We start from the raw sequence: 21,469 nt of genomic DNA on the forward strand, positions 1-21,469 counted from the left end.
CCTAAATCTATATGAGGCAGCTAATGAGGTAGTATAATGGATAGACAGTTACTAGCTTGTGTGGCCCTGGGCAAAGTCACCTGACTTACCTGCCTCAGTTTCCTCATCTGTAAAATGGGGATAATAAGAGAACCTATCCCAGGATTGCTGTCAGGATCAAATGAGATAATATTTGTCATGTGCTTTGCAAACCTTAAAGTGGTTTATAAATTCTAGTCATCATTATTATTAACACTGAAGTGTGACAGCTAGAATGTTGTAGAGAGAGTGCCGTTCTGCAGTCAGAGGACCTGAGTGTGATATGTAGTAGTTATGTGACCAAGGACACAGACCTTTGCCTTCTCTGTGCCTCAGTTTCTTCCCCTGTAAAATGGGAGTGATTCCATAACCTCTTTCACAAGGTGGTCACAAGGCTCAAATAAGCTACCTTAGGTAGGCCTCAGTTTCCCCTTCTGTAAAATGGGTATTAGGCTAGATGATCTCTATGGTACCTTTCAGTTCTAGGTTTCCAAGTTAAAATACCCAGAATGGTGATGGTTTGTTGATCGATTTATATATGTCACTTGGTAAGCCATGAAGCCCTATCGGCATCACCATCATTAATGAAAGGCAACAGAATGCAGTGCCAAGAAAGAGCCAGATTCAGAGCCAGGAAGGTCCAAGTTCAAGTCCAGACACATACTGGCGGTTTGGCCTCAGGCTTGTCCTAAGCTCCCTGTTTACCAGGAAATTTTCTAGGCTCCCAGCTGAGAGGCTGCGGGCAGGAACTGCTAAGAGCTTCCTCATGTGGGCATTCACTCTGCCAGTGGCATCTTTGGTCCAGTACCTAATTAGGCCCATCATCATGACTGGATCCCCCAGATACAGGGAGGGAGCCTGGGGCTGGGGAGATGGAGAGACCTGACTCTTTCTAGTTTGGGAGTGGCTCTGGTTCAGGTCAGACCAATGCCCAGAGGAAGCAGCCAGGAGGGAAGGAGAGTCAATACTGCCAAGCAGTCGCCATCCCTTTTGCCTTGCCTTTCCTGCAAGAATCCAGAGAAAAGTAGGAACACAGCGGCCCCCCGTGGGCACGGTAGGAAGTGTCGTCATTCCTCCCAAATAAGTTTGAGAAACAGGAGAGCAGGTGAGCACAAGGCTAGCAGGGGAATTCCCTGGTGCCTGGAGAGGAGATAAAATGAGAACTTGGGCTAGTTTCCTAATAAGCGATGCAGAGACTCCTTGTGAGATCAGTACAAAAGCTATTATTGTACCCATTTTACAGATGAGAACACAGATCACACAGGTGTCAGAATCAGAGGTGGAATTTGAACCTAAGTTCTTCTGACTCCAAGCTGGGCATTCTATCCATTAGGTCACACATGGAACTAAATTAGATTAATCAAGGGAAATATCTTGTCAAAATCTGCTAGGGACTGAGTTATTTGGATGAGTTAATACTCTAGTTAACTGAGAGTTCCAATATCATATATATGATAGTGAAGGAAAGTACTGGGCTAGAAGGACCTGAATTCTAGTCCTGCCTGTGACTCATGCAATGCTGGGCAAGTTTCTTAACCTCCTGGGCCTCAGTTTCTCCATCTGTAAAGTGAAGAATTGCCTTGCAGGAAAGGCAAGGCAAGAGGGACCAGGGCTTTGCAATACTGACTTCCTCTCCCTCCTGGCTGCATCCTCTGGATACTGGTCTGACCTGAACCAGAGTCATCCCCAGTCTAGAAGGAGCCAGGCCTCCCCATCTCCCCAGAGTTCCTTCAGGTCTAAATCTAAGGTCCTAGTTATAAACTACACCCTACAGTCACCACCCAGCCGGCACTGAGCAGTACCTAAGTCTCTCTTTGTTGAATGAACAAATGACCCCAACAGCATCTCCTTCAGCACCAACCAGCATTTATTAAGTACCTGTTGTATACAAGATACTGTTCTAGGCACTTGGGGAAATGCCAAGATAAGTAAGACAGAGCTTCACAACCTTGTGAAATGGCCAGGAAAGATATTATTTTCATTCAACAACTAAGGAAAATGAAGCTCAGAGAGGTTGTCACCTTCCTGAGGACACACAGCCAGAATAGAAGCAGGATTCCACTGTACCCCGTGACCTCCCAGTCAGTCAAAGTTGAATTCATTTCTAGACATTTTTTACTGTAACTGTCCCTATGGAACTAATTGCTATTAAATGGGCAAAGCATAAAATAGAATCAACCAGAAGCTGGACAACATGGTTTTATTTACCAAAAAAGGAAAAGCCCACTCTGGGAAGACATCTCCAGAAGCACCAATGAGCTAGCCTCTCCAAGGGCATTTCCTTCAACCTTTCTCTTCAGTATGCGTTGGCATATGACAGGCAGGTGACTATATAAAATACAGGCAATGACTCTAGGCCTCCAGGAAAAACCTAATTCAGACTCCTATAATTTGGAATTTGTGATCACTCATGCATGGTGGGGACTACCTCGTCTTCCTGAGTTCAAATCTGGCCTCAAATACTTACTAGCTGTGTGACCCTGGGCAAGTCACTCCACCCTGTTCAGTCAGACAAGACTGAAAGAAACAATTGAACAAAAATGCCTGGAATGTTGTGCCTCCTCCTCATCTCTGCCTCATCATTTTTCTTTCTTGCTTAAGACATTTCAGGTCCCACCTTCTACACAAAGTTCTTCCTGGTTTTCCCAACAGGTAATGCCTTTTCTTCTCTCTTTCCCTCCCTCTTTTGTATTTCTTCATTCTCTTTATCTATACTCTGTACATACTTACATATGTCCTTGGTGTCTCCTGGTGTACAAGATCAGCTCTTTAAGCAGAGGAATTGTTTCATTCTATGTATTTGCTATCCCCAAGGCCTCGCCCGGGGCCACCACACAGTAGGACCACCTGGTATCATCGGCTGAAGCTGACTCTTGCCCCACTGAGGAGGAGAGAATTTGCTGAGAAAAGTAACAGTCCAACTGTTATTCTGAGTAAGAAGAACTCTTGAGACACAGTAAAAGCACCATCTGTTTCTTAGTACTCTAATGATGAGGGGGTTTTTTGGTCATTAAAGCAGACCTTGCCCTGGTAATCATTACCTGAAGAGGAAGTAACCAATGCATTTCTTCTTAGAATCACAGAACCCAGAACCCAGGAGTCTCCCTCTCAGATCCAGACTTGTCCCATGAATGACAATCCCCATTTTGGAAATGTGCCCATAGTAAAGGAATAATAACAGCTAGCATTTGTATCATTCTTTAAGGCTTGCAAAATGACTTACACGAATTTTCTTCTCACAACAACCCTGGGAGGTGGCTGTTATTACCATATCCATTTTAAAGTTAAAGAAACAGAGGCAGGCAAAGGTTAAGTGATTTTGCCCTGGGCCACACAGCTAGTAAGTGTCTGTCCCATGGCGTTGACTCAGCAGCTGCCTCACTTAGGTCTTTCACATATATTATCATTTGAGATTCACAACAAGTAAACAAGTGACTTGCCCAGGGCCACACAGCTGGTAAGTGTTTGAGGCAGGATTTGAACTCCGGTTTTTCTGACCTTAGGTCCAACACTCTCTTTCTTCCATGTTACCTAACTGAATAATATCATCAGGTCAAAGATCTTGAGCTGAAAGGGACTTCAGAGCTCATTTTCATTTGCAGAAGAGAAAACAGAAGGTCTGAAGTCAGGAGATTTCCCCAAGGTCATTCACGTGGTGAGTGACAGAGTCAGGACTTGAACCCAGGTCTCATGACTCCAAATCCCCTGGGGATGCTCCTGACCCCCAAGTACCTGGAGTTATGTTTCCTGGGATGGGGATGTGCCTTCCACATTCTCACTCTATAAGAATGGCAGAAGTAACTGGAGTTCAAGGCCGAGAGGCAGAGTCCAGCTGAAGGCTCCCATAAGGTCAGAATCCAGGACTGTGGCTTTATGACCAATTTTTTACATGTTTTAATCATGCTTAGTAGAGCATTAGCTCCCCAAGGGCAGAGAGGTTTGTTTTGAGAGGTTTTATGTATTATTATATATATATCCCTAGAACCTAGCTCAGTACCTTGCACATAGTAGGCTCTCACTAAATGCATGGTGAGTCACATTGGATTCTTATTGAAACAGGTACCTAGGCTCACAGAGACACCTGTGCTCATCCCACAGTTGAAAAGGCAGGCTCCAATAGGTGAGATGAATGAAAAGAATGGGGAGAGAGTCCAGTCGTAGCCAGAGTTCTAACAGAAAGGTCCCCTCGGTGGATAAATTTTCCACTGGGGTTCAAAAAAGATAGAGAGGAGTTTTCTGATAAGAATCTGGAGTGCTGAACTCTGGTCCCTTCTGTAGTCGCCAAAGTGAGGTGAATAAAAAGCCCGAGAGACAGAGTTTCTGGGTAATTAATAATCAATTTATTAGTTAGATTAGCTAATTATCAACAAATTGATGGTCACTGGGGTTTTTTTTGGTAAGCAAAGACAAAACCAAGAATCTGTTTGTTTAAATTCCTTTGGAAAAGAAGGTATCGTGACAGGTAAAAATTAACCCTGACTGGTGATGAATGAGGGGGTGGACATATTAATGAGGAACGAGGCTTGAAGTCTTCAACCCCTCTTGCTGAGGACATGGCTTGATCATGTCCAGCAATCTGAACAAAGGAATCCATCTCTACCCGGAGCACTCTGGTTGATTTTCTTCCTAAACTGAGTTCCCTAAACTGCCATGGAGGGGTACAAGGGCATGGGCTCAAAGCTTTAGGACTGGAATGCACCTAGATTAGATTCCGTAGACCACTCTAAACACAGGTCTTCTAGTTGGGTGGGGTCAAAGGATTTGATCAATCTCATCTATCAGCCTTGTCCTTCAGACACTGGCTCAATGACTCACAGGGACGGGTCCCTGAATGAGGAAATAGAAAGGAAAAACCTCAATTCTAATGTAATAATTGATCATTAATGTAACAGAAAAATAATCACTTCTCTCATAGGAAACATCTCATGGTTTCTGGAACAAAGAGGACAAACCAAATCAAGGCTTGGTTACCCCTGAGAGCTCATACCACCCTTCCTCTCCTGGGACAGGTCCTCTATTTTTTTGCGGAGCACTTGGGTCCAGTCATCTCCTCTTCGAAGAGGAGTGCATTGAGTCTTCATGTGCTCCAAGGCTCGGATGTCTGCGGGAATCTCAGGGACCAGCTGGGCTTGGAGAACAACATCTGGGAACTTGGCTGCCGAGGCCGGTGCCAGGCAGCATCTGGGCAAGCTGGAGGGTGGGAGAGGGTGGGGAGGCCATGATGGGTGAAGAGCAGAGAAAAGGGAAAGAAAAAGAAAGCAACGAGAGGTATAGAGAGGAAGATGCGGGAGAGAGAAGTGAGGGAGAAAAAGAAGAGAAAGGTGAAATCAGAAACCAGCATTTTGCTCCTTTACTTGGCTGAGTTCAGTCCTGACAGACTAGAGATGGGTAAAACACTGAATAAAAAAACAGGAACCATGATCTGGTCCTTTGGGTCACCAGTGCTCCAGACTCCCAACGTATCTAGGCTGTATTCAGAGCAACCAAGCTTCCAGGAATAAGGTGGTGACCTACTGTCAATCAGCATTTACTAAGCACTTACTGTGTGCCAGACACCATCGGAGAAAGACATTAGGTAGAGTGGATAGAGAATCAGGAAGACCTGGCTTTAAATTTGACTTCAGATAATTTACTAGACTCATTTTTTTAAATTTTTTTCTAAATCAAAATGCAAGACTTTCTTTGATTTAATTTTCTGTACAGACTTGTTACTTCAGTATAGGCACAGAATTTTCAGCGAAGAGATTCCCTTCGTTGATGCTGGTTAGCAACTCATTTGTCACTCAATTACTAAAGAGTCACCTGCGAGCAAGTGAGGCATTAAGTTGCCATGGCAGTAGGTGTCTGAGGCAGGAATTTCACTTTTGTTGAGTTGGTTAAGTCCTGCCTAACTCTCCCTGACCCCAACTGCGGTTTTCTTGGCAGAGATACTGGAGTGGTTTGCCATTTCCTTCTTCAGCTCATTTAACAGATGGGGAAACTGAGACAAAAAGGATTAAGTGATTTGCTCAGGGTCCCACAGCTAGTAAGTTTCTGAGCCTGGATTTGAACTCATGAAGATGTCTTTCCGACTCCAGGCCTGACCATCTAGCTACCCCTAGGTTTTCTTGACTCCAAAGGCCAATCTACAGGCATCACACCTTACTGCCTCTCACATAAGACTTCATATTTATTCACTAAGATTTCATCCCATTCTAGTCCATTGAGACCCTTTTCGCATCCAGAATTATTTAATCAGCACATTGGTTATCTCTTCCACCTTCCTGTCATTGTGAATTGGACAAGCATCTGATTGTCCCTTCTTCCACTGTAAAATTGAGAAGCACCTAGAAAATGCAAGCATCATTACCTGCCTTCTGCTACCAGGAAGAAGGGCTGTCTATGAATGTTGTGTGTATGGGTCACAGCCTGATGGGACAGCAAGGTCAAGTAGGATTTTAGGTTTGCAGAGAACTTAGGTCCTCCTGTGACCAATGTTCTGCCTGCTAGGGCCCTTGGATTTGGAATAAATCCAGTTCCTCATTGCCCTGGCATGAATGTGATTTTAGTCCAGATGGACTGATCTTTCGAGACAAACTAAGAAGTTGCCTTAGAATTAATGTAAAACTCACAGGCCTTTAAATCAATCATTTACAGAGATCATAACGAGGTACAGTCCAATCTCCTATTCCCTCACTTCCCATTGCAGAGGTGAAAAAACCAGGTCCAGCAGGGTCTTTTACTCCCAAACCAAGTTCTTTCCCTAATACTATACACTACTGTGGATCCAATGAGAACAGAACAAGAGAGGTCACAGAACAGGAATCCCCTTCCCCTGCCCCAGACCAATAGAAAAGAAGGAAGGCAGTACCCCCCTACCTTGGCTGCTCACAGGCAGATCGCTTATAATGGTAGCAGACAGCTATCGCCGAATGTGGACACAGCAGGTAGTGGTTCTCCTCCCAGCATCGCTGCATGGTTTGAATGATGTCCTCATCAGAAGCTGACTGGGAGCTTATTGTCTCTGAAATCTGAAGAGGGTTGAGACAGAAACAAGCCAAGTTCAACAGGTGGGATCATGTCAGTATTGGTCTGGTTCAGGGAATATTTTGATGTTCCAATTTTCTTGCCTTTACATTTATAGAAAATATGCACTAGGTACTGGTTCAGTACTGCAGTGAATAGAAAGCCAGGCTGAGAGTCAAGAAGACCCCAGCCTCAGATCCATCTTAGCTGTGTGACCCTGGTCAAGTCATTTAACCCTGAATGCCTCAGTTTCCTCATCTACAAAATAAGCTGGAGAAGGAAATGACAAATCACTCCAGTATCTCAGCCAAGAAAATCCCCAAAGGACTGTCATGAGAGGTTGGATAACGACTGTGACTTAACAACAACTATTTCAATAAGTTTTTCTGGGGAGAAATATTCAATTTGATTCAAGGTTCAATGAAAGGAATCATTAATGCTTGATTCATGGTTCAGCAAATTAATGTACTTTGTTTTTGACTCACTCTTTAAGCATCTCACGTTGTAGGATGTATCATAAGAAAAGCACTCTAGCCTTAGGCTTCCTGGGGAATACTGAAGGAAAGTTGTAACAAAGGTGGGGCACCTGGAGTTTTGTTCCAGGGTGTCAAATTTAGAGGATACTGAAAGTATTCGTTAAAATGGCTAGCTTTTAACTATCTACAGTGGCGCTCCCTAACCAAGTCTGGCTCTGATTGGACACCTCTTATCTTTTTCCCAGGAAGAAACCTGGCCTCAGCTACTTACTAGGTGGGCAAGTCAATGAATCTCTGTCTGCCTCAGCCTTCCCCACTGTAAAATGGGGATAACAGTAGCATCTAGGAGTGGTTATAAGGATCAAATCAGATCATATTTGTAAAAAGTCTAGCACAGAGAGAACCTGGCACGCAGTAGGTACTTAGGAAATGCTTGTTTCCTTCTCTTCCCTTCTACACTGGTGCTGGGCACTAGCCTCATTTTGCCCCAGCATTTCTACCCGTAGGGACCCCAGGTTAAAAAATGTTGTGCTGCTTGACAAAAGTCCACTTTGTTCTTCTCTTGGTGCAAGAAATCATAAGTGATGGCTCTGTATTAGAAAGGAAACTCTAGGCATGGCAGATCTCTCCCAGTTGGGGATCTGGATCGGGCAGGACAGGAGATGGAAGGGAGGGGAGCACTTTGAGCCATCCCCAGAGAACTGATGCACAGAAGGAGAAGACTCAGACCCCTCTGGTTGCCCCTGGAGTGACCTCAGCCACCTCCCAACTTCCAGCCAACTGAGCATCTTTGGTGGAAGTCCATATTAAATAAGGGTCCACTATGGATGGGTGACATTTCCCTCTATCTACTGAAGAACATGATTCTGAGGAGGGCTCAACAGACTTATCAGATTGCCAAAAAATAAGAATAATAAATTAAGAATGCCTGCATTGAAACCATCCCAAAGTGAGCAGGCTGCTTTGGGAAGTAGTGAGCTCCCTATCACTTGGGGTCTCCAAGCAGAGCCTGGATTACTAATAAGGCATATCATAGTGGGCATTCCTTTTTGAGAAAAGGTTGGGTTAGACTTTGGTCACAGTAAGGAATTGCTAAGATTCTCCCTTCTCAGGAATTAAATCTTAGCAGCTTGCCGAACAAAGATCCTTCTTTGGTGGGGGAATGGGAAGCGTTTCCTAACGACTATTTGGTACAAGCTACCAATCAAAGGTCTTCTGTGTCTCTGTTGGAGCTGTCTCCCTTTATCGGCCCATTGTGGGAAGCCACCAACCTTGGCGAGGAGCTCTTTTGGCACACACTGCTTCTTGGTGCTGTCAAACTGCTCCATCAGGGCCCTGATCAGCCCACTGTCTGAGCCCGAGAGCAGCCAGAAGACCCTCTCCATGTTATAGGGCACCTGCAAGAGAAGGGCGGGGCGTGAATGTACAAAGGCATTATCACGACGCAGTTATGAGGTCGGGGCTGGAAGGGGCTCCATTCAACCAATATTTATTCTTCAATTGCCAAGTTCCAGGCAAGGTAGAATAGAAGACAGAGGGTGGGCCTCCCAGGTCAGCACTATCCCTACAACTGAGAGTCTCAGAGTTTCTCAGGTTAGCAGTGTCTGTCATAGAAACCAAGAACATTAATAGTTCATAAGGATCTCAGGGAGGCAGCTCGAGGGCTTAGTGGATAGAACACTGGGCTTCAGAAAGACCAGCCTCAGACACCTGCCAGCTGAGTGACCCTGGATAAATCACTTACTTCTGTTTGCCTTAATCCACTGGAGAAGGATGGCAAACCACTCTAGTATCTTTGCCAAGAGAACCCCTTGGACGCTATTGGTGAGCTATGGCCCCCTTGGCTACCTGGACAACAACAAAGGATCTCCAAGGGCTCGTGGTGACTTAGAAAACCATAAATTCATTTAATTTTTATGTTACTGTATTCTTATTTATTTTGTTACCTACTTCCCAACCACATTTTAATCTGGCTCCAGCTCCCTTAGACATCTCTGGCTTAGAGCAATGAGTGGTTAAATGAGTTGCCCGGTGGGTAAATGACATAGCCAGCATGGATCCAGGGTAGGCCTTGCACCCTCTTGGTTTCAAGGCTAGCCCATGATTGTCTATGTCATACCATCGAATGCTAGTGTTCAGACCCAGGCAAACATAAGGGAAGGGAGGAAAGGAAAAGGCATTTAGTAAGTGCCTGCTACCACACACTGTGCTAAATGCTTTAGAAATATGATCTCATTTCAGGGCAGCTAGATGGGACCATGGATAGAGCACTGGCCCTGGAATCAGAAAGACCTGAATTCAGATCTGGTCTCTGATATTTACTAGCTGTGTGACCCTAGGCAAGTCACTTAACCCCAATTACCTCCTCCTCTAAAAAAAAGAAAAAGACTCAATAAATATTATTTCATTTGACAGAGACAGAAACACACACACACACACAATTTTTTTTTTATTTCTAACTGCTACTAATTGGAATCAGTTGAAGGAACTGGAGAAAAGAAGATCTCAAAGGACAGGATACCTGACTTCGGGTACTTGAAAGAGTTAAAGAGATTGGGATCATTTGGAGGGCAGGCCCAAGGGGCTGGCATCAGTGAGTCACTTGTACATTCTTCATACCAGTAGGAATGAGCGAGCCATAAACAAATGTTACTTTCCTACCCTCTCTTCTGACTTCCAGACTGGCATCTCCAACCACTCATTGGATATCTCAAAATAGATGTCCCATCTTGAACTCAATACATCCAAAGCTGAACTCACTGTCTTTCTCCTCTTCTTCATCATCTCTGTCTTCTTCTTAATTTTTCCAGTTACTATAAAGGGCAACAGCATCCTCCCAGTCATCCAAGCACTCAGCTAGGTATCGTCCTTGACTCCTTGCTCTCTCTCAGCCCCCATTTCTGATATGGTGCCAAGACCTGTCCACTCTACCTCCATAATACCTCTCAAATATGCCCCCTTTCCTCCCTCCTTTGGCATTACTTCTTTCATGGTGCAGACTCTCATAATTTCACATCTAGTCTATTGCAAAATCTACTAGCAGGTCTCCCTGCCTCTAGTCAGAGCTCATTCCTCTATGAAAAGCCAACTGGGCCATATACAGTTCAAGTCAACCAGCCACCAGGCCTAGGCTAGTATAAATCTCTAGACAGTTTTGGATCACAGATATAGAGTCAGAAGTGGTCTAAGAAATTATTTAATCCAAACTCCTCATTTGAAAGTTGAGACCCATAGAAGGTACCTGACTTGCCCACAGAGGTAGTAAATATTTGATTTAAATTCAGGTCCTCTCCCTTCTAACCCAAGGCTCTTTCCTACGTATAACATAGGAATAACACACTTGCCCCTTTAGAAGGGATTTAAAGGAGAAATTAACTCCACTCAGCTCAGAGAAGTGATTCTAATTTGGAGAATGGCAACCTGCGGGACCATGTGCCATCAACCCCTCCCCTCCCCTCAAGAGGAAGAACGCCAATAATATGTCACACTGAATGGGGGAGGAAGAAGAGGAGCCCGTCCTCTCACTCCTGGGTCTCACCTGAATGTCCATGGCTGATGCCAAGGTTGGGCTGGTGTTCCCAGAGAAGGAGAAGTCCCCCTGCTGGACAGTCCTGTGGATAATGTCATTATGGTTCACCACGGTGGCCAGATGGATAGGCAGGCCCATCTGCTGAGCAACGCAGCCCGCTGGAAACAAGGATGAGCAGAAGCCTTTTGAGCCTAAAGTGACAGCCCAGGTGGGCTGGTGACAGGTGTGTGCATAGGGGAAGATGACGTTAGCAGCAGGGCTGGGATTCCACATGGAATTCTCACTCCAGATCTCATGCTGTCCTGCTAAATCCCCAAGTATCTTTTAAAGATGACCCTAATTAGTACTTCTTTTACAAAGCCTTCCCTAAATGCATCCCCAGACTTGGGACTAAGAAGCCCCTTTCCTGACCTCCTACAGATATTCTGTAACTCTGTAATGTTCTTGCTGACTTCAAATCTGGGCTCAGACACTTTCTAGCTGGGTGACTCTGGGCAAGTCATTTAATCCTGTTTGCCTCAGTTTCCTCATCTAGAAAATGAGCTGGAGAAGGAAATAGAAAAACAATTCCAGTATATCTGCCAAGAAAACTGCAAATGGAGTCCAACAAAGAGTCAGACATGACAGAACAACAAATGCTCTTGTCACATAGCATTAGGTATTAAAGTCAGGAATGTTTAGAGGTTCTGGATTCAAATCCTGCATGACCTCAGGATGATCCCTTCATATTCTCAGGGCTTCCCTATCTAACTCTGTAAAGCAAAGGGTTTGTCCTGGCTGTCCTCAGAGGCGTCATTCCACTCTAATTCTGTGATACCATGAGATAATTCCAAGGCTAGTCTGTGGGCTGATGCTCGGGGTTCTCCTCACCTGCCAGATTGCCCGCAGCCCCTGTCGGCACGACCACCTCCACAAGTGGTAGTGGGCAGACGTCCATGGACGGTGCACATTGGAAGTAGGCAAAGAAATAGTGAGCCATCTGCACAAGGATCCGGGACCAGTTGATGGAATTCAGACTCATCAGGTTATGCTTCTTGGCAAAAACCACATCGGCAAAGACATCTTTGATGGGCTCGTCCAGCTCGTCGCTGTCACCTTCCACTGTTGGGGGAGAGAAGACACAAGGGTGGTCAGGAACTCAGGGACTCTGAGCCCAAAGAGCTCCTCCTCAGCCTTTAGCTGGGCATTCCAGGCCTTCTGCACTCTGATCACGCTCTGTGGAGCCCACCCAACTTCTCAGTCACCCAATCAGGCATTCTCTACATTTGTTTCCCAGAACATCCTTCGCACTCATTCATCCAACACATTGAAACCACCCATTCATGTAACATGGCTTTCCATTAAAATGCAAGTTCTTTGCCTGTAGGGATTGTTTTGTTCATACCCCACAGGGCTTAATAAATGTCTGGCATGTGTTATTTAAGTAAGCACTATGATTCAGTGTGGTCGGAGCAATTTCTGCCCTGAAGGCAAGGTTCATTTTTCTTTCAAAGTGTTGAATCCATCCCTGAGACTTAACAGGCCCCGACCACAAAGGCCTGGGACACTGATGGCACTTCCTGGTGGCAGAAGTACAGAGCTCAGAAAGTAAGGAGTCTGTAGTAGCTTATGATTGGCAGCCCAGCATGGCCAGTGCAAAGGTCAATGTGCACCTCCATGGATTGGTGTGAGGTCCTCACTAAGTATCCTTTCCAGGCAATGACTCGATCAGCTTCTTTTGGGGGACTATTAAATTGGCTAAGAATGTCTCATTTCATTCTAAACCTCAAACTTGAACTACCAGACAGGCCTGAGTCTGTCACGTGGCAGTTAGTCAAGGAACCATGCAATCTCTAATACTTTACAAATGAAGAGAATGAACATTGGAAGGGTAGGGGGATCTTTCAGCACCTCTTGAACCTTACCACAGAGGCAGTCTCTTCCCCCTTTAGAGGGGTTCATCACCCTTTTTGTACCAAGCACTTCTCTGGTGGTCTGGTGGTCTGGTGAAGAACCCCTTCTCAGAATGGTGTTTTAAATGCACAAAATAAAAGACATTGGATTACAAAGAGCCAATTAGATTGAAAGTTCTCTATCATCTATCCATCCATCCAGCTATTCATCTCTTCATCTATTTACCTATCCATCCATCCACCCATCCATCCATCCATCCATCCATCCATCCATCCATCCATCCATCCATCCGTCCATCTGTCCATCTGTCCATCCATCTGTCTATCTCTCTATGTAAATTCATAGATCCTTGGTTAAGAACCACTGCTACAGAGGTTCTCAGGTTCTAGTCTAACCCTTCCAAGATTAAATGACTTGCTTCCCTTAACATTGCATCAGCTCAAGGTCCATTCACCACCCCAGAAGGTTCCCATGCAGTCCCTACCCCCAAACACATGCACATTGTCTTCAATCACTGTTGTCATCTGGAGCTCCTGGATCTTGGAGCAGCGTCCCAGGGGTAACAAAACAATGATGTCCATGTTTTTGGCTCCACGGACACTTTCGATGGCTGAGCTCCCTGTGTCTCCAGAAGTCCCTGATGGGGAATAACTGTCATGTTAATAATTCAAACTACAACTACTGTTATTGCTACTGATACTACTACTACTACCACCGCTACTTCTACTACAACTACTACTACTACTACTACTAGCTTTTATAGAGAACTCTCAGGTTTACAAAGTAATTTACAAATGTTCTGTCATTTGATTCTCACAACCCTGGGAAGTAGGTGCTGTTATTATTCCCATTCTATAGCTGAGGAAACTGAAGAGATCTGGTGACTTGCCCAGGGTCACACAGCTGGTGAGTGTCTGAGGCTGGATTTGAACTCAGGTCCTTCTGACTCTAGGCCCAGTGTTCTGTGTGCTACGGCGGCCTCTAGTTGCCTTGCAAGCACTTTGATAGTGCTTTATGGACTGGACTAATTTTGTTATTTTTTTTTAGACCAGACCAGGTGATTTCATTGTTATAGGAAACTCCCAGTACGGAAACTCCTCTAACTAATGTAGATCAATGCTTTCTCTGTAACTTACAGTCTTAGAGAGTCACTTTGTGGGCTTTGAGAAGTTAAGTAACCTGCCTAAATATAGTAAGCCAATATGTGTGCAACATGGGACTTGAACTCAGCTCTTCCCAACTGTCTATTTACCGTGCCATGTTGCTCTAAGGTTTATAAAGCACCTTTCTTACCCCACTTTGTGAGAAAGACGGCACTATCGCACCCATTGAGAAGTCTGAAACTCAAAGAAATTCTGTGACTTGTGTTGTGCTATTTGTAGCACAACTATTAAGTGTCAGAGATGGGAACAGAAACCAGGCTTTTCCTGACTCCGAGCCCTGTACTCTATCTACAAGGCCACAATGCCAAATAGTTAGGCTCCCACCTGTTGCCAGGGAGAAACTTAGCAATCCCTAGAACAGACCTGGGACCACAGGGATGAATGATTTCCACACAACACTGAGCATACAACCCTGACTGGATCAAGGGACAAGCCCACCCACTAGCTATTCTGGAGCCAGAGCAAGGCTTGCAGGGACACATGGATGCCACCTTCCACAGTTCTCCCTGTGACCAATTGTACCCAGTGACTGGAAGACAGACCCTGTACTTACAGGGGCAGACTATATTACTGGAGCAACCTGAAATCAGAGCCTGAGACTGGAGTCCTAAGACCAGGATCTGAATCCCAGTTCAGCAGCTTCTTAGCTTTGTGACTCAGTTTCCCCATCTGTAGAATGAGAAGGTTGAACTAGATGACCTCTGGGGGTCCCTCCAGCCCTGGATCTAGGATCCTTATATGAAAAAGTCAGAGGGGAAAACCTCAGGGCTTCCTTCCTCCCAGCTCTATCTCCTATGGTCATTCCACCCACCTACAACAATGGTGATGTGTTTCTGCCTTTTCTCCAGAAAGTACTGTAAGAACTGTCCTGTACAGGACAGTGACAGGTCCTTGAAGGCATAGGTGACACCATGCCACAGCTCCAGCACATTCAACCCATTCTTCATCCTGGACATGTGAACAACGTCTCTGTGGCGGAACCTGCTGAAAGCTCGGTCAATCAGACCTTGGGGGGAATAAGGAATGAGAGTTTTTTAGTTCAACAATGTCTCAGTCCCAGACAGTTCACCTCTCCCCTACTAGGACTAGGCTATGGAAGTGCATCTTTCAGGCTATCTTTTCCCATTTTTTTTCCTAAAGGGGTAAAGACATTTTTTTAGGGGGAGATGGCTGTAATTTTATGTACTCAATTTTTTTTTCTAAAGGCATGGAATTTGTTCCTATTATAGAAGGGGGAAGTATGCTGAGGTCCTACATACAATTTATATGATGCCACACACGTTCAAAAAGGAGAAAGTCAAAAATAGAAAGAGGAGGGGAAAGAATGAGAGAAGGAACGGAGAGAAAGAGACAGACAGACAGAGAACTGTTTGTCATGGATGGTGGGGATTAGATTAGATAACCTTAAGGTCCCTTCCCAGCTCTGATATTTTAAGATTCTAAAAAGTCTCTTAAAAGTTGGCATGTGGAATTAATGAAAAATAAATCCCACCAGGCTTTGAGATTTTAGATGAGCCATAAAGAATAACAGGGATCCTGGACATTTTATAGACAAAATAAAATAAAATAAAATTAGGTAGCTTCAATCAATGACTAGGCATTGAACTTTTAATTACTTTTTCCAAATAACTTTTTATGAATATATTGGTTTTTTTAGATCACCAAATTTCCTGATGTATTTCTTCCCTTCCTCTTGTCCCAATGAGACTTCCTTTACAAAAAAACAAAAACCAGTTCAGCAAAAATAATCAACATGGAAAAAGCCTGACAGCAGCCCATTCCATGCCTGCTCATAACTCCCCTTTGAGATCAAAGTGGATCATTGCAGTTGAACAGCACTCAGGTTCTTTTAAAATAGCTTTTCTCATTAATATCTTTTATTTCTATGTTTTTTGTTTTTTTATTTTTATGTTGCCTAGATTTCCCCCTGTATTCTTCCTCTCCCTGTTCCCAGAGAGCCACCTCTTATAATAAGGAATTTTTAGAAAAGGAATGTGGATGACTAATGTAGAAATATGTTTAACATGATCGCACATGTGTAACCTATATCAGATTGCTTGCCATTTGGGGGAGGGGGTGAGAAAAAATTTGGAATTCAAAATCTTATTAAAAAATGAATACTGAAAACTACTTTTAAAATAAAATGCTATTTACAAAAAAAAAGTAATGTGGAATTTACTATATAGTTTTTATTTTAATAGATTTTATTTATATCTTTGTTTTTTATATCACCTAGATTTCCCCCTTTATCCTCCCCCCCCCCCCCCCACTTACCCCAGTGGGTGGAAACAGGGGAAAAAAGACAGAGAGAAAAAAGTTAGTATAAAAACGATCAAAATCTCTACACACACACACACACACACACACACACACACACACACACTTACACACACACAATCTGCACACATACATATTATATGCAGTGTAAGATAACCCAGACTTGCCTATCTCTGAAAAAGAGGCATCTTCTCCTAATTCTTTTTTTTGGTCATTTGCTCTTGGTGATTTCATAGCATCCAGTTTCAAGTATTTTCCAGGAGCTAAGCCCTTCCTAAGTTGAGTTGGGAATCTGGGGGACTCACCTTTCAAGTCTTTCTTTGGAATGAGTTCTGGATCAATGAAGAGAGAACACAGCTCAGTCACCAGGGCAGGGTAGGAGAAGGTGCTCCATTGTTTCAGGGTTTCCCTGTCAAGCTGGGGAATCTCTTCAGGCATGAAGAGGCCCCCATCAGGGGCATAGCCTGAGAACAAAGCTCCTTCAAAGTCAACACTGGGGGTTCCTCCCCGGGTACTGATGTACCTCATGATCCTTTGAACCCTGGAAAAGAGAAGCAACTTCTAGAACTGAAGCAGAGAAAAGGTCCTAGCCACAGAGGGAGGCTGCCAATTGAATACTAAGAAATACTCCCACAGACACCTCTCTCCTGGCTACTGGCCCCCTCAAATGGGCTGCTTCATTGATGAAGACGTAGGAGATTGACAAGAGTGTTGGACCAGTTGATCAACAATCCTGGGTTCTTGACTCAGCTCTGCTCTATACTGACCATATGACTTTGGACAAGTTATTCCCTCTCCCTGGTCCTGTCCTATTCACTTCACAGGCTGGTAGTGAGGGTCTGAGGCATGTCCTTTGTGTGAGTGGCATATTTTGAGAAAAGAAAGCACAGCTATTGATGATGAGGCAGACATCTATGGCATTCCCCATAGGCAGAGACTAGCTGGGCTAAGCACCCCTGGGCAAGGTTTGAAAATTCTACACCATATGTGTGTGCAGCCACGGCAGATTTTTAAGGCTCATTGTAAATGACACATACAGCCTGGTTTGATGGGAAGAGGCCTGGATTTTGAGTCAGAGCAACCGGGTTCAAATGCCATCTTTCTTGCCATCTGTGTGACCTTAGGCACATCACAACACTTCTCTGAGCCTGAGTCTCCCCATCTGTATAATGAAGGCTCTAAATGTCCCCTAAGGTCCTTACCAGCTGTAGACAGAGCATTTTAAGTGTTTACCATGTGCCAAGCATTGTACTAAGCACTAGGAATACAAATTTAAGAAAAAAATCCCAATAATAATAAATTTTAATTTTAAAATTTAAAATAAAAAACCCAGTCCCTATCCTCCAAGGAGCTTATGTCCTACCATGAGAAGTCAATACATAAAGGGGAGGGAGGATTGGAAGGGAGGAAGAAAGAGGAAAAACAGGAGGGGAAGGATGCTGAGGAGGTAATAGAAAAATATAGAGGCATAAACAAGGTGGAAGGAGGCAATCTTGTAATACTTGGCTTCACTCTCATCTGAACTAGTCAAAGGAGGGAAGAAGATACAAAGGCAGGGTGAGGTACAGAAATAAATACATTTCATTCAAAAGGGAAACAGGGCAAAGACAAGAAGAAAGGAGAGGATGGTCCTAAGCAAAACAAACTCTAAGGACATTCAAAACTGTATCTAGCAGCTCTTTTTGTGGTGGGCAAAGAATCGGAAACAAAGGGGATGCCCATCAATTGGGTAATGGCTGAATAAGTGACAATATATATGAGTGTGATAGAATACTATTATGCCACAGGAAATGACAAGGAGGATGGTTTCAAAGAAACCTGGGAAGAACTATAGGAACTGATGCAAGGTGAAATGAGCAGAACCAGGAGAACCATGTAGACAAGAACAGTAATATGGTAAGAGCAATTGACTTTGAAAGACTTAGAAACACTGATCATTGGAATAACTAACCACGACTTCCAATGAAAGATACTACCTACCTCCTGGTAGAAAGGTGGAGGACTCAAAATGCAGGATGAGATATATCTATATCTATATCTATATCTATATCTATCTATCTATCTATCTATCTATCTATCTATCTATCTATCTATCTATCTATCTAACTTGGCCAATGCAGAAATCTGCTTTGCTTGATTCTATGTGTTTATAACAGGTTTTATTTTTCTTTCATTTTCAATTTGGAAGGGAGGGGTTGAGAAGAGAGAAAGCAAATTTTTACTGATTGAAATTAATTTTTTTTAATCCAGAGAGTCGGGAGTGAATGGTGAACTTCACCAGAAGTGAAGTGAACTTGGATGGGCTGGGCAATAACAGCCCCTTTGGTTTTTTGGTTCCCTCCTTACCTTTTAGAAAAACCAGTTATGAGTTCATTAACAATCATTCAGTCACAATCCATTAGACCATGAGTTTCATTAGGGAAAGAACTGTCTTTTTGCCTCTTATTCCAATGCTTAGCACAGTGCGTAGCACATAGTCGGTGCTTAATAAATGTTTATTTCGATTGATTGATTGTGAGCCTCCTAATTAGGAAAATTTCTACTTTATTTAGAAAATCCCCAACATTTAGTCAGAGGTTAAAGTGTCTGCCTCACTTTTCATTTACATCTTTCTCTGCTTAACTCCTAGTCTCTTTGTGGTCGAGGCAAAAATTCAGTTTACCAGAAACAATCTGGATAAGGAAACACAGAGATGATATTAGAGTGGAGAGAAAGCTGAAAGAGTTGACCTCGGGACTTGGTCCAGCCCAGGGCCCTCTAGTTCTGGATGCCAAGGACTCTCCTCCGTGTCTCTGCCCAGCTGGGTGGGAAAGGCTGCCAAACCCTCCGTCTCCCGCCCTCTCCTCCTCCTATCCTTGCTTTGATTCAAGCGCTTTAGGGGGCCACGCTCTTAGGGAGAACTGATCGACTCCAGCCCCCGGGCTTGACCAATAAGGAAACTCGGGCCCGGCGGATGGGCGCAAGGTCGGGCACCCAGGAAGTAAGGGGCTGAGCTGTCGCTTGACCCTTGGTCGTCTAAGTCCCAAGCCATCCGCGAGCCCCTGCGTGTCCTTGGGCCGGCCGGGGAGGGGAGGGGAGGCCCGATGGCTTCTAAGCGCTCGGTAAAAGGGGAGGGGAGGCGGAGTGGGTGCTGTCCGAGGCCTCTCCCCGCAGCTCGGATCCGGTTCGGGCTCCGGACTGGGTGCGGGCGGCAGAGGGCAGCAGAGGCCGCCGAGGCCCAGGCAGCTCGCGGGCCCCGGGGCTCCCGGGCAGGAAGTCCAGGTGGGCTAGGACCGAAGCCCCAGTGTCCGGGCCAGGCGGGCTGGGGGAGGGCGCGGAGCAGCTGCCAGTCCCCCGGCCTCCCTCCGCTTACCGTGCGCTGGAAGCGCTAGGGGCTAGGCACCTGCACGTAGACTCGCGGCCTGCACGGGTCCTGGACAGCGGCCCGGAGGGCGGAGCTTAGCCTCCGGCCGGCGGAGCTTGACCTCGGGCCTCCGCAGCCTTCCCGAGCCGCCGCCGCTTCCACCGGGTCGCAGCCGGGGGCGCTCGAAGGGAGAGGGAGCCTGGGCTCTGGGCGCCGCGCCCACGGCTAGAAGCGTGGCTTAGAGGAGTGAGCGCTGGGTTCGAATCCTGCCTCTCGAGTGACAATAACGTCGTCCCCTCCCTCCCGCCCATTCGAGTTCATGAATCGCACCCCGCTCCCACCCCAGCGAAATTCGTGAAGAGGCTGAGAACCTCCCCTAAACGCCCACTAGCTGGGTCATCCTGGGCTGCCCTGAGCCTCGCCTTCCCCGTCTGTCAAAGGGGCACAATAGTAGTGCGCGCCGGTTGGAGTCCTTGACCGGGAGACCTGGATGGCCGAGCCTCACTTTCTCCATCTGGCAAAAGGGCATGATAATAGCACTGACCACACAGGTAGAAAGCGTGCTTTGGAAACCTGCAGACCCTCACTCCCCAGGGACCCCCAGGCCAAGATTTTTCCTCCTCGCCTGCAGAGACAAGCTAGGCCAATCCCTTCTTGTTACAGATGAGGAAACTGAGGCTCGGACGCCAGGCGACTTGCCCATTGAGGAGCTGAGGTTAAATGACCTCTCCGAGGGCTCCCAAGTTCCTAAGTTCTCGTAAGGGGGAGGAGCAGGACTCCAATCAGGCCCTTCCGATACCACGTCTAGGGAGAGCCTCCATCCCTGAGAGCTTGGCTCCCGAGGTCGGGTAGGGTACCAGACCCCAAGTTATGGAGGGCAGCTTGACTGCCCTGGACGCTTCCGATCAGGCCTCCTGGCCGGGCTGAGATTAACAGGGTTGGGCTAGCGAGGGAAGGGGAACCCGCAAGGACGAGGGCCAAGGTTCAGAGTGACCCTGTGGGGAACCTGAGCTTTTGCCCCATTTCAGCCCTGCCTCCTCCGGGGTGTTGCTCCTCTTGTCTCTGATTCCTCTCGCCCTGCAGACACGCACAGGCACAGTCACACCATGCATCTGACTCTGCGATGCCAGAAGTCCTAAATCCTGCCAGCAGACTCTCACTGATACCCGCAAAGGAACATTAACTTCTTTCTGTCCCCACCTGGGCACCGAGCTAGCTGGGATGATGGAATGCGGCGCCCTTAGACAAAATGCCATTCCCCTACCGGGGCTTCCCAGCGGCTTTGATCTTCAGGGAGTCCCAGCCCTGTATGGAGGCACATATGTGATCTATTGTGTCCAGAAGTGGCATGAAATTCCCAAATTCAAAATTATTTCCTGTGTCATTTAACACATATGTGAATCTCAGTCTGGTGTATCGAATGGAGTCCAAACGGGAGTTCCACCACCCTGAGGCTGTGTGACCTTGGATAACACTTTAACTGTCTGAACCTACAAAGTGATCACAGGATCAATCAGAGATTTAGAACTGGGATCAGAGGACATTGGTTCAGCTCCTGACTCTGCTATATACTATGTGCTTAACTGGATCTCAGTTTCCTCATCTGTAAAATGAGGGAGTTGAACCCATAAGGTCCCTTCTAGCAATAAATCTATGATCTTATGTCCCCGGTGCCCTTTGTAACTAACCATAAGGCAGGATACAAATGAGTCAATCTTATATTTGCTATAAATAGGAGGGGGTGATGAAATTGAACAAACAAGAG

General features: G+C 45.6%; 1 protein-coding gene across 3 annotated transcripts; it reads right to left on the reverse strand.

The window, feature by feature from the left end:
- Positions 1-4,335: 4,335 nt before the first annotated feature.
- THNSL2 (threonine synthase like 2) lies at positions 4,336-19,859 on the reverse strand. Of its 3 annotated transcripts, none has more exons than XM_072636903.1 (9): positions 19,714-19,859; positions 16,667-16,902; positions 14,896-15,090; positions 13,406-13,558; positions 11,899-12,129; positions 11,038-11,186; positions 8,771-8,896; positions 6,877-7,028; positions 4,336-5,208 (listed from the first exon to the last, which is right to left on the reverse strand). In XM_072636903.1, exons 2-9 carry the CDS (start codon positions 16,887-16,889, stop codon positions 4,986-4,988), a joined length of 1,452 nt encoding a protein of 483 aa, XP_072493004.1. In that variant the 5' UTR covers positions 16,890-16,902; positions 19,714-19,859; the 3' UTR covers positions 4,336-4,985. The 3 variants fall into 3 exon arrangements, with proteins under 3 accessions (XP_072493004.1, XP_072493005.1, XP_072493006.1); XM_072636904.1 differs by having other exon boundaries at positions 19,744-19,847; XM_072636905.1 differs by lacking the exons at positions 16,667-16,902; positions 19,714-19,859 and adding an exon at positions 14,638-14,753 and having other exon boundaries at positions 14,896-14,981.
- Between the last annotated feature and the right edge of the window lie 1,610 nt (positions 19,860-21,469).

Source organism: Notamacropus eugenii, chromosome 1, assembly GCF_028372415.1.
Source record: "Notamacropus eugenii isolate mMacEug1 chromosome 1, mMacEug1.pri_v2, whole genome shotgun sequence".
In the NCBI taxonomy this organism is placed as follows: domain Eukaryota; kingdom Metazoa; phylum Chordata; class Mammalia; order Diprotodontia; family Macropodidae; genus Notamacropus; species Notamacropus eugenii.